The 12,638-nt window shown below is 41.7% G+C and overlaps 1 protein-coding gene across 1 annotated transcript in view; it reads right to left on the bottom strand.

The window, feature by feature from the left end:
• The window catches only part of lama2 (laminin, alpha 2), a 63,529-nt gene that overhangs the window by 9,574 nt on the left and 41,317 nt on the right, over window positions 1-12,638 (bottom strand). Inside the window, exons 32-44 of the mRNA XM_053641911.1 lie at window positions 11,843-11,945; window positions 10,486-10,602; window positions 9,203-9,385; window positions 7,216-7,370; window positions 5,905-6,048; window positions 4,768-4,901; window positions 3,934-4,093; window positions 3,492-3,616; window positions 3,227-3,389; window positions 2,965-3,109; window positions 2,677-2,815; window positions 1,272-1,392; window positions 953-1,183 (exon numbers count right to left, since the gene is read on the bottom strand). Of these exons, the coding sequence (XP_053497886.1) occupies window positions 953-1,183; window positions 1,272-1,392; window positions 2,677-2,815; window positions 2,965-3,109; window positions 3,227-3,389; window positions 3,492-3,616; window positions 3,934-4,093; window positions 4,768-4,901; window positions 5,905-6,048; window positions 7,216-7,370; window positions 9,203-9,385; window positions 10,486-10,602; window positions 11,843-11,945 (1,920 nt within the window). The remainder of the gene's footprint in view (window positions 1-952; window positions 1,184-1,271; window positions 1,393-2,676; window positions 2,816-2,964; window positions 3,110-3,226; window positions 3,390-3,491; window positions 3,617-3,933; window positions 4,094-4,767; window positions 4,902-5,904; window positions 6,049-7,215; window positions 7,371-9,202; window positions 9,386-10,485; window positions 10,603-11,842; window positions 11,946-12,638) is intronic.

The following is a 12,638-nucleotide window of genomic DNA, read 5'->3' as shown; positions in this document are numbered from 1 at the left end:
GGAAAAAAGGGGAGAAAATAAAATAAAAATGGGATGCAGGATACAACCCCTGGCCGCCGTCCACTTCATTTAGGGCCCATAATGATTTTCAAAAAGGGGGACGCTCTTGGACGCTGTCCCGCGAGGAGCTGGTGCAAATTGGACCCCATCCATCAGTGAGGTGGAGAATAAATCTATTTTTACGAGCGAGGGAGTGAAGGAGGGTGTTAGGGAGGGAGGGAGGGAGAGCAGGTTAAAGCTACGACCTGCACCACGTAATTGATGTGATGCCCTCGAGATAGAGCGAGAGAAACACACAGAGAGAGAGAGAGAGAAATAAAGAAGGAGAGAAAGGCATTAGAGAAAGAGATGTAGGATGTCATATTTTAATTAAACCGATCCTTGGTCTTGAGAGAGAGAGTGTGTTTTGTTTTATGTCGGCCAGAAGCGATTTTACACACACACACACACACACACACACACACACAGGTGAGTCATCAATCTCCTTTATAGCATGTGAGACACACCGCTAACCCTCTGGCTTCATCACTGTTATGGTGAACTGAGGACCGCAGACACTCATCTTCCTCCTCTCCCTCTCTCCATCCCTCTGTTTTTGCTTTCTCTCCATCAATCTTTCGTTCAATTTCTCTCAATCCTTGTCTGATTCGTTATTCCTGTCTGTCTGTCTGCCTGTCTCTCTCTCTTTCTGTCTTTCTAACTAGATCTTTTTATTCCATCGCTCTACCAATCATCTTCTCTTTGAGTCTCTCTTTCCAGTTTTAATATGCTTGTTCGGATGCCTTGCTCTCGCTTTCTTTTCCTCTCTCTCTCTCTCCCTCTCTGTCTTTCTCTCTCTCTCTCACTTTTTGAATCTGTCTGTTCCTCCTCTCCGTCTACATTCCAGTCCAATTTTGTTGTGTATATATTTTCCGATCTGTTTTTATTGCTTTGTCCCCAGGGACTCCCTCACCTCTCCGGTCTGCCTGCGTTTGCGGCCTGGGAAACGGTTCTGGTTCTGGTTCTGGACGTTCTGTGTGCTCTGGGTGAGGTGGGTCAAGGTGGTCACGCCGCCTCGGCCATACAGGATGATGCCGTTTTCGTTCTTGGTGCTGAAGGACAGCGTGATCTCCGAGCTGACATCAAACACCATCGGACTCAACTCCACAAAGCCGGGCCTGGAGAAACTGACCGTGTGGACGTTCTGCAGCATGGGAGAGACAGGGCTATGGGTTAGACAGGCAGGGACGGAAATCCAGACGTTTAAGAGAAAGAGAACTTTCGCTGCAGACCTCTATGCTGCAGCCCTTGGTTAGTCCGGTGTAGTCTGAGCTGCTTAGGATGTTGTACGGCGTTCGGGAAACTTCGATGTCCTTCATACACCCGGCGTATCTCCTCAGGGTCACCTCAGGCCTGACGCGACACATAAACACATACACAGCTGTCACACGAACCCGGGACCAGTTCTCTCACAGAGGCCTCCTGCTTTCTTCCTTTTTACCTTCCTATCTACCGTCATTACTTCCTGTTTTCCCAGTTCTGGCCCCGCCCCCGCAATCAACTCTGTCTAACTTAGCCCACTTTTTTTAGTGGCCTCGGTTCTAGGAATTTCCAGGAAGTTCTTACGTCTTCACTTTGTAACAGACGGTGTCTCGAAACCTCCGAACGGATCGGTGAGATTATACGTATTTACGTCATACATGTTGAAATTAAGCCAGATAAAAGCAGTGAAAGTTGCTAGCGTGTGAAGGTCAGAGATTGAAAAGCGTGACTTCGCGATATACCGAATGTGCCTCAGGAGCAGGAGACATTTCAGGGATAAGCAAGAGTGTGTTACAGTTGTGAAGTATACCATAACATGGCTGCAAGTCATTATACTAGGATTCATATATATATATATATATATATATATATATATATATATACATAAATATCTAGGGTTGTATTTGTTATGGTATGGTGTCTAGCACATGCAATAAAGCAAATTTTAAACGTGGAAGAGCTTTACCTGGATTTGCTATTGAAAAAGAAAACACAAAAAAACAACAACACATAAACGTTAGAACGATCAACACGTTATCGCTTCAACTTCAATTCCCAAACATGCTCCTGAGTGGAGCGTGCGCGAGCTCAACCATCCGTTTATTAACATATTAAAGTTGGCACAACAACGTTTACGACTTTCCTAGTCGTTCCGAATCGACGTTTATTTTTCCACTAGCGACAACAGAGACTTAAACTAAATTTAAAAAAAACCATGCACCCAGTGTAAGTGTGACCTGGTCACTGCAACAGACATAAAGTCGTCTTTAAAATCCAGTCTTAGCTAACGTAACGTAGCTTGGAGCATTTATTTGGAAAGAACTGTCGATGTAACCGGTCCTGGGTGTCTCCATGTCCTTGAAGCGTTAGTCTAGTCGTTATTTCCGACTGAACCGTTAGGTGGTGATCTTGATGAGGGATTTACCCCGATGTACGCTCGTGATGTAAACACCACCGTGCGTTCGAATCTGTTCATAAAGCTTCCGCTGGTCCCACGTGAACACCTTACATTTACTTCCTTTGGCTGAGACAGGCAGTAACACGACTGAGGAGCTGAGTTAAACGTTTGCCAAGCCAAACGTGGCAGCTCGGTGGCACTGGGCTGTGAAATTACAATCTTCTGACTGCGCTACCCTGTTAGTTAAAGGTGTTTACCTGTAGTTCCCGATGGTGGGTAAACCGCCAAAGTAGATCCTCTCACCCTCCTTCAGGTTGAGACCTGTCGCTCCTCCCTGAGAGTCTACCAAAAGTGTCTCCTCCTCGTTGGTGTCCATGTCCAGGATGAGCACAGTACCTGAGAGATGGTGAAGCACATGAGAGAGCGGGTGTGTGGTGCTCTTACTCAAACTGCTCTTACCCTGGAGCACTTACTTTGCTCCTCTAGAACTGTATTGTATTTCCTCGTTCGAAGTCGCTTCGGAGAAACGTAACAGTGACGATTACCTTCTTTTTTGGAGCGTGTCATGGTGAGCGATTTCCATCGTCCATCGTTGTGTCGTTTCTGACTGAGGGCGGAGCCAGTACCAGAACCAAGATCGTAGCTGACCTTCACACGACCCTCACTCAGCTCGATACTCATAAAGTCCTTCTGCTCAGATAGAGACAAAGAGACAGATTTTTGGGATAGCTGTGTGTGTGTGTGTGTTGTGTGTATTTTTGTTGTTGTTGTTGTTGTGTTGTGTGTGTGTGAGTGTGTATGTGTTACCATGTCCTTGGTGGCAAGATACATCATCACAGCGCTGGTGGAGAAAGTGCGGAACTTGAAGGTCACTGTGGAACTGTTGGGGTTCCATCTGATTGGACGACTGACGGCAGCGTAACCCTCGCCATCAAACTGAACCACAGTCTCCGAGTCAGCAGGCTGAGGACTACACACACACACACACCTCAGTTTCCATAAATTCAACAGTGTTTAAAACCGTAGCCATGTGTGTGTGTGTGTGTGTGTGTGTGTGTGTGTGTGTGTGTACCTGACCGCACATCCTTTACAGTCTCCACCTCTCTCTCTATAGTTCCACAATCCGATCGGTTTACTGTCCAAGTACGTCTCTCCCATGCAGCCGGAGAATGTGATCGTCTTCACCGCATCTGCTTTCTGTTGTTACACACACACACACACACACACACACACACACACACACATATGAACATGAATCTGGATACGACTTCTTTTTCATAACCCCACTCCCTCCTTCCTTTCTCTCCTTCCCATTCGTCTCTTTCCTTCCTTTCCTTCTCCTCTATCTCATCCCATCTCACTTCCATTTTCCCTCTCCTGTCCCTTCTCCTCTTCTCCTTCCTTTCCCAGCCCCTCCTCTACTTCTCTTCCTCGCATCTTTCCAGGTTTCCGCTCCGATCGGTCCTGCCTTTTCTCCGAGGCGTGTGTAAAGTGTGGAGTGTGTTTGTGTGTACCTTTACACTCCCCAACATTCCTCCTACGAACAGGTAAGCGTTCTGATCCACGTCCAGCACCGTGTAGCTCTCAGGTGACTTTGCACTCTGCCAGGTGGGCACCATGCCGGCTTTGGGGCCCTCGAGGGGCCGAACGGAAACGCTGCCATTCAGACCCACACTGAAACACACACACACACACACACACACACTCATTAGAACACACCTGTTCTGATCTATGCCTGTAATGATATTCAGTTTTTCTCCACTCGCTCGTTCTTTCATCCTTCCGTCTTTTATCATTCATCACTTTAACTGTCCGCTGTTGAAACCTTTTATAACACATTCTTAAACGGTAATCTTTCGTTCATCCCTCCATCACGCCATCACTCCATCCCTCCATCATGCCATCCCTCCATCCCTCCATCAGGCCATCCCTCAATCACTCCATCACGCCATTCCTCCATCACTTCATCATGCCATCCCTCCATCCCTCCATCAGGCCATCCCTCAATCACTCCATCACGCCATTCCTCCATCACTTCATCATGCCATCCCTTCATCCCTCCATCACTCCATCCCTCCATCACTTAATCACTCCATCCCACCATCACCATCCCTCCACCACTCCATCACTCCTTCCCTCGATCACTCCATCCCTCCATCCCTCCACCACTCCATCACTCCATCCCTCCACCACTTCATCCCTCCATCCTTCCATCCCTCCATCATGCCATCAATCCATCACAACGTGTCCTTCTTACAGAACATCTAGCTTAAAAACTGCTGTACATATATGAGATGATAACGTGTGTGTGTGTGTGTGTGTGTGTGTGTGTTTGTGTGTGTGTGTACCGTGAGGCTTCGATTCGGTGCCAGTTTCCATCGTTAATGGCGAGGTCGGGATACTCCGCCCGGCCGACCCCTGACCCCACGTCCCACAGGAAGTTCACCTTGCCCTTCCTCATCTCGATCGCCAGGAAATCCACCTACACACACACACACACACACACACACACACACACACATACACACATACATACAAACACAAACCCTGAGCCAGTGGTAATGCAAGACACACAAGTGTGTGTGTGTATATGTGTGTGTGTGTGTGTGTGTGTGTGTGTGTGTGTGTGTTTGAGACGTCTCAGGGGAAATCAGCGTGAAACAGCCTCAGTTTAAACTCCCGGCTAATTGCTGCTGCTGCCTCACTGCCCCGATCGCACACCTTCTCGTGGGATGTGTGTGTGTGTGTGTGTATGTGTGTGTGTGGATTGTATTAGGTCCAAAGAAGCAGTAATAAGCTTTTATTGTTTCCCTCTTAGCCGCAGGTAATGGCTGCTTATCTGTGGATTTGAAGTAATAAACACGATGTGCATTTTAATGTTTCCTCATTAAAGCAGTCGTGAGGAAACACACACTCCTCCTGCACATGTTCTAGTGATAATAAGGTTTCTCCGTTTCCACTTTAGAGAGAGAGGGAGAAAGAGAGAGGGAGAGAGAGAGAGAGAGAGAGAGAGAGAGATGAGTGTATATAAATGAATTTATTTCATTGTTATTAATCATTACTGAACATGAATTGCTGCTCCGTTGGTGTTTTGCACAGAATCTATAAAGCTAATTTTCTTTCTTTCTTTTCTTCCTTTCTTCCTTGTAGTGGTTTGAGGTAGAGTACGTGAGATCAGAGTGTGTGTTGAAATGCTTATGAACATCATCAAAAATCATTGGTGTTCGATATCTAACCAGGTTTACCACTTGGTCATCCGCAAGTAATTTACATATCGCACGGGATTGGTTCAAAAACTATTTGTTGTGACGTCACAACAAAGCTCAAACTTTGCCCCGCCCCCTGAAATAAGCCTGTGATAATATAAAAATGGCACCGTGTTAACCAATGTGACAAATCAGAGAGGAACTAAATGTCAAAGCGTGTTGTTTTGGGGTGTGTGTGTGTGTGTGTGTGTTTGAGACACGTGAAGCTGATCCACTCACGAATTTGGCCGAGCCGAGGTAGAACAGGAGGTTATCCGCGGCGAGCGTCTTCACGTTCAGGATGATGGTGTTGTAGCGGCCTTTCTTAATGTCCGGCCTGTAGGTGCGGATACAGTCTCCCCCGGACGACACGGACACTTTGATCTGGAGGTCAAAGGTCAGGAAGTTGTCAAACCACTCCATACAATACCGAAGACGTTTGTTGACGCAGCAGCACAAAATCTGATTCTTTTTTCCTTTTTTTTTTCGTTCAATTTTTAAACGTCTGATCTGTTTGTTCCGAGTCTACCGAGGGGATTTAACATGTAGCTGTTCATCTTAAAGATATTTACGAGGTTTAAGGCAAATAACACATGTTAGTTAAGTTTTAAATACAAAACATGTTTTACACTATGCCGTATAACATGACGCTTTCTTACGCAAATCATTTCAAACGGCTTCCTGGCTCACTACGTTGGCCATAACATAACATAACATAACATAACATAACATAACATAACATAACAGAGGAATAAGAATTTAAATTGCGTCTAGCCTATTTTAGATCTCTGTTTTAGTTTAGCGGGAAAACAAAACAAAACAAAAAGAATTCATCTAGCTACATACGAGACACAAATAAACACGGTGGACTTGTGGATCGTTTCAGTGGAGCGGATCTTAAATGAGCGTTTATTTGTAACAGAACTATAAGAATGCGGTTACGCAAATGTGGAAGTGCGGGGAAAAAACAAAAAACAGAGACTGTGATAAAAGCAGAAGAATACATGTTCGTATCAGGTTTTTACATCGGTTTACAATAAAATCACTTCAGGCGTTTTTTGTTTCGTTAATTATAATATAATTATAATATCTGCTTCTCTGGAGCGTGTACGGCTACTTCAGGTTAGCTAGCTAGAGGAGGCAGCACTCCCACCAAGTGGTCTGTGCTGGTACTGCAGCGGTAGGATGGTTTTTCTTTTACTGTAATGAATCTGTAAATTCAGTTTTATAAACGGAATTTAAAATAAAACAATATTCACATCAGGTTTTTCTCATTGTGAATGAATCATTATTACACTCCGAGGCAATATTAAGTGTTTTGAAAGAAATTGAAACACTGGCAGTTTCAGAATAAATGCGGAAGCTTTGCAAAAATAAATATATAAATGTTTCCTGTTGTCTGAGGTGTAAAATTGGATAAAGAGATGATGTGATAAAGAGGGATGGAAATTGACAGCTCAGAATAAATGTGCATGTGTGTGTGTGTGTGTGGGTGTGTGTGTGGGTGTGTGTGTGTGGGTGTGAGTGTGAGTGTGTGTGTTCAGGACTCACAGAGTTGGCCTGTTTGCGAGCCTGATTAATGAGCTCTTTAATCTGAGAGATGTTTTTCCGCAGGTTGTCCTGCAGCTCCTGAATCGGCTTCAGCTTCTCCAACAGGCGCTCGGCTTCGTCCTCCAGATCCTTCACTTTAGCACCTGCTGCGTGGACTTTACACACACACACACACACACACACACACACGTGGGCAGGTACATACAAAATAGTGAGGTGTTACCAAACATTTAAAACAATAAGAATGAATTTTTATTAAACAGCAGAGAATAAAGCGACAGACAGACAGACAGACAGACAGACAGAATGAAAAAGGGGAAAATGATATTACATTATGTTTTGAATAGCTTACTTAGCACAGGAGCTGTTATGGAAAAGAAGAAGAAGACAGAAACATGACTAACCCTGTGTGCGGATATTTCCCACGCCCTCGCCGTCGTTTTAGATCAGAACATATCAAACTAGTTTTACACTTACAGGTGCAGATCATTAGAAAAAACACCCCAAATTCATTCATTATTACAAGTGTATACTGATAATAGTGCAGATTCACTTCATATTCAAATTTGTTGCTAATAATCTAATAATCTCACCCTGAAAAATTTGATACGTTTTACCATAATTATATATATTTATATATATAGTTTACTACACACACACGCACACACACACACACACACACACACACACACACACACACAAGATATCGGTTTTTATATATATATTTATTTATAGAAGTCATTTTTATAGAATTGTTTTGAAATGTTTTATAAAAGTAATTTTTCCTAATCTTAGAAAGGTTTTTTATCGTCAACTGATTTGGTTGTTTTTCCGAAATAAATACATGGAGGAAATAAAACGATCATTTCACTTGATAAGTTTACTTAAAATAAGTAAATATGTAATCATTTTATAAACTTTCACTTAGAAAAATAATAATAAATTTACTTACAATTAGGATTTTTTTTTTTTTAAATGGTAGACTAGTTATAGAAACGGTGTTATAAGATTGTTTAAAATGTTTTAGGTGTAATTTTATTTGTTTTTTTTTAAAATACATTTTTACAACTTTTAAGTTAAAGCGAACAATTCGGGTACTTTCAAGAACAACAAGAGACGTTCTTCTATTCGGCGTTACTCTGTCTTCAGGTGCCCGTGTTTAATTATTTTTATTTAGATTGGACGAGGTCATTGTTGCAGTGTAAAAACAGGTGCATCCGACATGTTTCAGCTGGTTTGAAGATAATTCTGTGAAACGGTGTCACACTGCAATGCCTTCTGGGAAAGTTTGGATCGGCAGCCATGCTGACTTCGTTCAAGACGATAAGTTAAGCGCTTAGCCTTAAGATGATAACCGGGTAATAAAGTCGCGAGGGAAGTCGACGAGGACGTGTGAAAACCAGCACTAAATGCAGGGTAAGTGTGTATTCGTGATTAGCATAGCTTTTTGCACATTAGGCTAGCGGGTTCTGTGACGGTTTTAGCTTTGCTGGGGAAAAATAAAACCAGAAATAAAGATAGGGAAGAGCAGCGCAGTCAGCCGGAGAGATGTGCATGCATCGGAATGGATGGTGGAGGGTGAGGTGAAGCATGCTGAAGCTGTACAAGTAGGTAGAGTAACTGGAATACATACTTATCGCTGTTGGCGTTTGTAATATAAAACGTGGGAGGAGAAAAAAGGATAAAAATATGATTGTAAGACCCACTGAGACACTTGTAATCACACAAGATTTAAAGAAGACAGGATAGCAACCAAGAGAAGTTCTACAGTACATCATAAAAATGTCGCAATTATCATAAAATATGAATGAAATAAATGAAAGTCTAATCAAGACAATGTTGCAATTAGATTATAATACTGTTCCTTTAAATCATGGACCAGTTTCTGATTGGACAAAATATCTGTTAGGTAGCTTAAATTTACAAGGTATGAGAATTTCAGCTAAGCTTAAGGTAATGGCTAATTAAAAAAAAAAGAATGACATACTGTTTTTCTCAGGGTCTTGGATGAGGTTGTTGGCTTTGTTGATGTCATCCTTCAGTCTGCTGTAGTTCCGATTCAGGCCCATCAAGTTCTGGTTCATGTCTTTGAGCCGATCCAGAACCTCACGCGCCGTGTCGTTCGCTTTGCCTGCTCTCTGCTTTGTGGCCTGAAGCTTAGCCGCCGTGTCTGAGGCGAGACAAAAGAGAATTTTACAGCAAGTTTTACTGTAATAAACTGTAAATAAACATTTTCATAGATTGTAGAAAAAAAAATCTTAGAGAAAGCAGTTAAGAAAGTTTTCCAAACTGCAGTGGAGCTTCATTACCTGAAGAGAAATGTTTTACAGAAATCTTAGGGACTTAGGAAAATTATCTTATCTGGAATTTTATAACCTCCAAAATCCTTTACAGTAAACTTTACAGTGAAATTGAATGGGGATGGAGTCAGATTTAGAGCAGTGGGTTAGCAATGTTAGCAGTCTGGAGGCTTCAATAAAGATTTACAGTAAACTTTACAGTGAACTAAGAATATATAAAGAATATGACAAATTAAGGATGTCAACTTTACAGTACGATTTACAGAGAAAACTTTATTTTTTTTTTTAATTGAAGGGACTGGAGTGTAATATAATTTCCCTAAGGAAGCTTTACAGTTTAAAAAATATGCGTACTATAGCTTTCACTGTAAACTTTACAGTAAAAAATTATTAATGTTAGTTATATTCGGACTTACGCGAAATTTTTTACACTGAGTTGTATATTGAATAAAGAATATCCAGAAACATGTAGTAAACTTTACAGTGGAAAAAAAAAAAAAAAAAAGTAATAATGTTGTGAGCTAATAAAACTCCAGAAAGCTTTACTGTAAACTTTACAGTTTTAGGAACTAAAAATGTAGCAAGCTTAATAATCTCTGAAATGTTTATAGTACAACCCAACAGTAAACATTAAGGGATTTAGAGTCAAACTGATTTATGGGGATAAAATAGCAATGTTAGCCTCTTAGAGGTTATCTGTAAGGTTCTGCAGTAAACTTTACAGTAGAAAATTAAGAATGCTGGAGTACTAGAGAGACCAGTATTTACATTAAGGGAAATCAGGGACACTGGGAGGTTATATGCTGTATATATAGTATATATACACATACGGATTTTACCGTAAAAACATTTTACTCTTTGTATTATATAAAACAACTCTTTGAGCGTGTGTAGCTGTACTCAGGTGTAAATTTGGTAAACAGTGTTTAATTTTGAGACACATTTGTCTCAAACACACACACAAACACACCGTTGGGGATGGCTCTGAGCATTGCCAAGTTTTCGTTCAAGCCCTTCAGCAGGTCTTTGTTCTTGGCATCAGCGCCTTTGAGCCGCAGCTGCAGAACTCCCAAATTTTCTCCATTCTCTAAAGGGGAAAAAACAAGAACGAAAAAGAAACAACCTTAAGTTTTCTTTGCTTGAGCCAGACAGGTGGAGGTGAACTGACTGCTACTGAAGACATGGAAGGACTAGTTTACCTTTACCGGATGGAAACAAACAAAAACGTGCACAAAAAAAGGAAAGAAAAACCCCACAGGAAGTCTAGAAGAAGAAGAAGAAGAGGAAGAAGAAGCCTAGTACCAAAGCCTCGTACCCAAGTTACCACATTTTCACACTGAAAACAGTAACTGTAACTCATTGCGAAACCAAGTGACAGTAAAACTACAAATTCTCCGTTTTTAAAATTGTAAATAAATTAAGCAAGAAAAGCGCAATACAGTCAAATATCCCCTCATGTGCTACAAGATAACATAGATGCTTGTTACAAATTAAATTATCCAGCTAGCCATAAGCTACTGTTGAAATTTTAGAAATAGCCCTGCTGAAAAAACCCCCCAATAGAAACCAATAGAAATTCTAATGGTTTCCACAACAAACACCATTACAAACCATCATCTAACCATTAAAACCAATATCATTATTAGGCCTTATCCAATGGTATCCTCTAGACGTAACATGGTACCAACAGAAGGAAACAAATGACCAGTAGAGACCCACTGGGATGAGTACAGTTTCCACTAAAACCAACACAATTCCCATTACAACCATTAAAACCAGTACTATGAGGGTTTCTGTTGTTGTTTTTTCAGCAGGGAGGTTGCATAATCGTTGAGAGATTGCTCATGGTACAGGTAACAGTTGACTATGTAAGCTATGTTAGCTAGCTAGTAATCATTTTATCTTTTACATACAGAAACAGGTCAAAAAAAATCTCCTCATTTGATACAAACAACGGGTAACATTTTGATATTTGTTTCTGTTAAGAAAACAGAAACACTGGTGGCTAGCTAGCGATAACCTCATACGGTCTCTAAGTTAGCATCGAGATGAGTCACGACTACAAACACAGCGATTAAACATCTCGAAAAAAAGAAATACTGTTCTCAGAGCGGAAAATGTCCAAAGTACAAAGAACAAACTCCTGACGACTATTAAAAATGTGCTTCCCGCCTCACAAGCTAATTCCAGTTCTAATGCTAACTCACCTAGCTAGCTAAAGTTGACAAAAGAAATAATCTGAAATATTTTCTATATCATTCCACGTTTTTTGTTTAACAGAAAGGTTTTTTTGTTGTCGTTTTTTTTTTTTTTTTTTTTTTTTTTACCTTTCACAGCTTCCTCTAGGTTCTTCGCCTCGTTCCACAGGCGCTGGCTTTTCTGCACCGAGCCCTTAGCCTCATCTTTCAGAGCGCCCTTCGGTCCCGTGGCCTTTATGGAGAGAAAACAGAGCTCATTGCATCCTCACACACACTCACACACTCACACACACACACACACACACACACACACACAGAAATGTGCTGCATAAATAGACTGAGGTAATTTAATTTTTACACAGAATGATGGTCTGTGAATAAAAACCTGCTCGGCTGCTTCACATTAACATTCAGCTTGTTTAGCATATTCATTTTGTTTTGGTGCAATTGCAGTTTCATTCCACACACACACACACACACACACACACACACACACACACACACACACTCTCTCACTCTCACTCATTCCACCTTTTGAATATTGCGTTTGGAGAGTCGCTCGATTTCAGATTTTCATGAGCCGCAGAATGGAGGAGGAAAAGAGAGAGAGAATAAATTCCATCTCTTTCTAACAGCGTGTGTGTGTTACTGCTTGATTACGTTCTGAAGCATTTCTCCTTCTCCTCCATTTGCCTTCGTTCTCTTAGTGTGTGTGTGTGTGTGTGTGTGTGTGTGTGTGTGTGTGTGTGTACTGTATATATCTTTGTAGGTAAATGTCAACCGCAGGAACCTTTCCACTTACCAATCTCCACCCAATCAAGCAGGACCGATTTCAGTTCCTCCTGCATACATTTTGTACTTTTCTGTACAGCAGGAACTACCGGAGGCGGAGCCTGATGTACTGAATGCTGATTGGTTGAACATG

Source organism: Ictalurus furcatus, chromosome 2 (assembly GCF_023375685.1).
Source record: "Ictalurus furcatus strain D&B chromosome 2, Billie_1.0, whole genome shotgun sequence".
NCBI lineage: Eukaryota > Metazoa > Chordata > Actinopteri > Siluriformes > Ictaluridae > Ictalurus > Ictalurus furcatus.
This window is presented reverse-complemented; position numbering and strand designations above follow the sequence as displayed.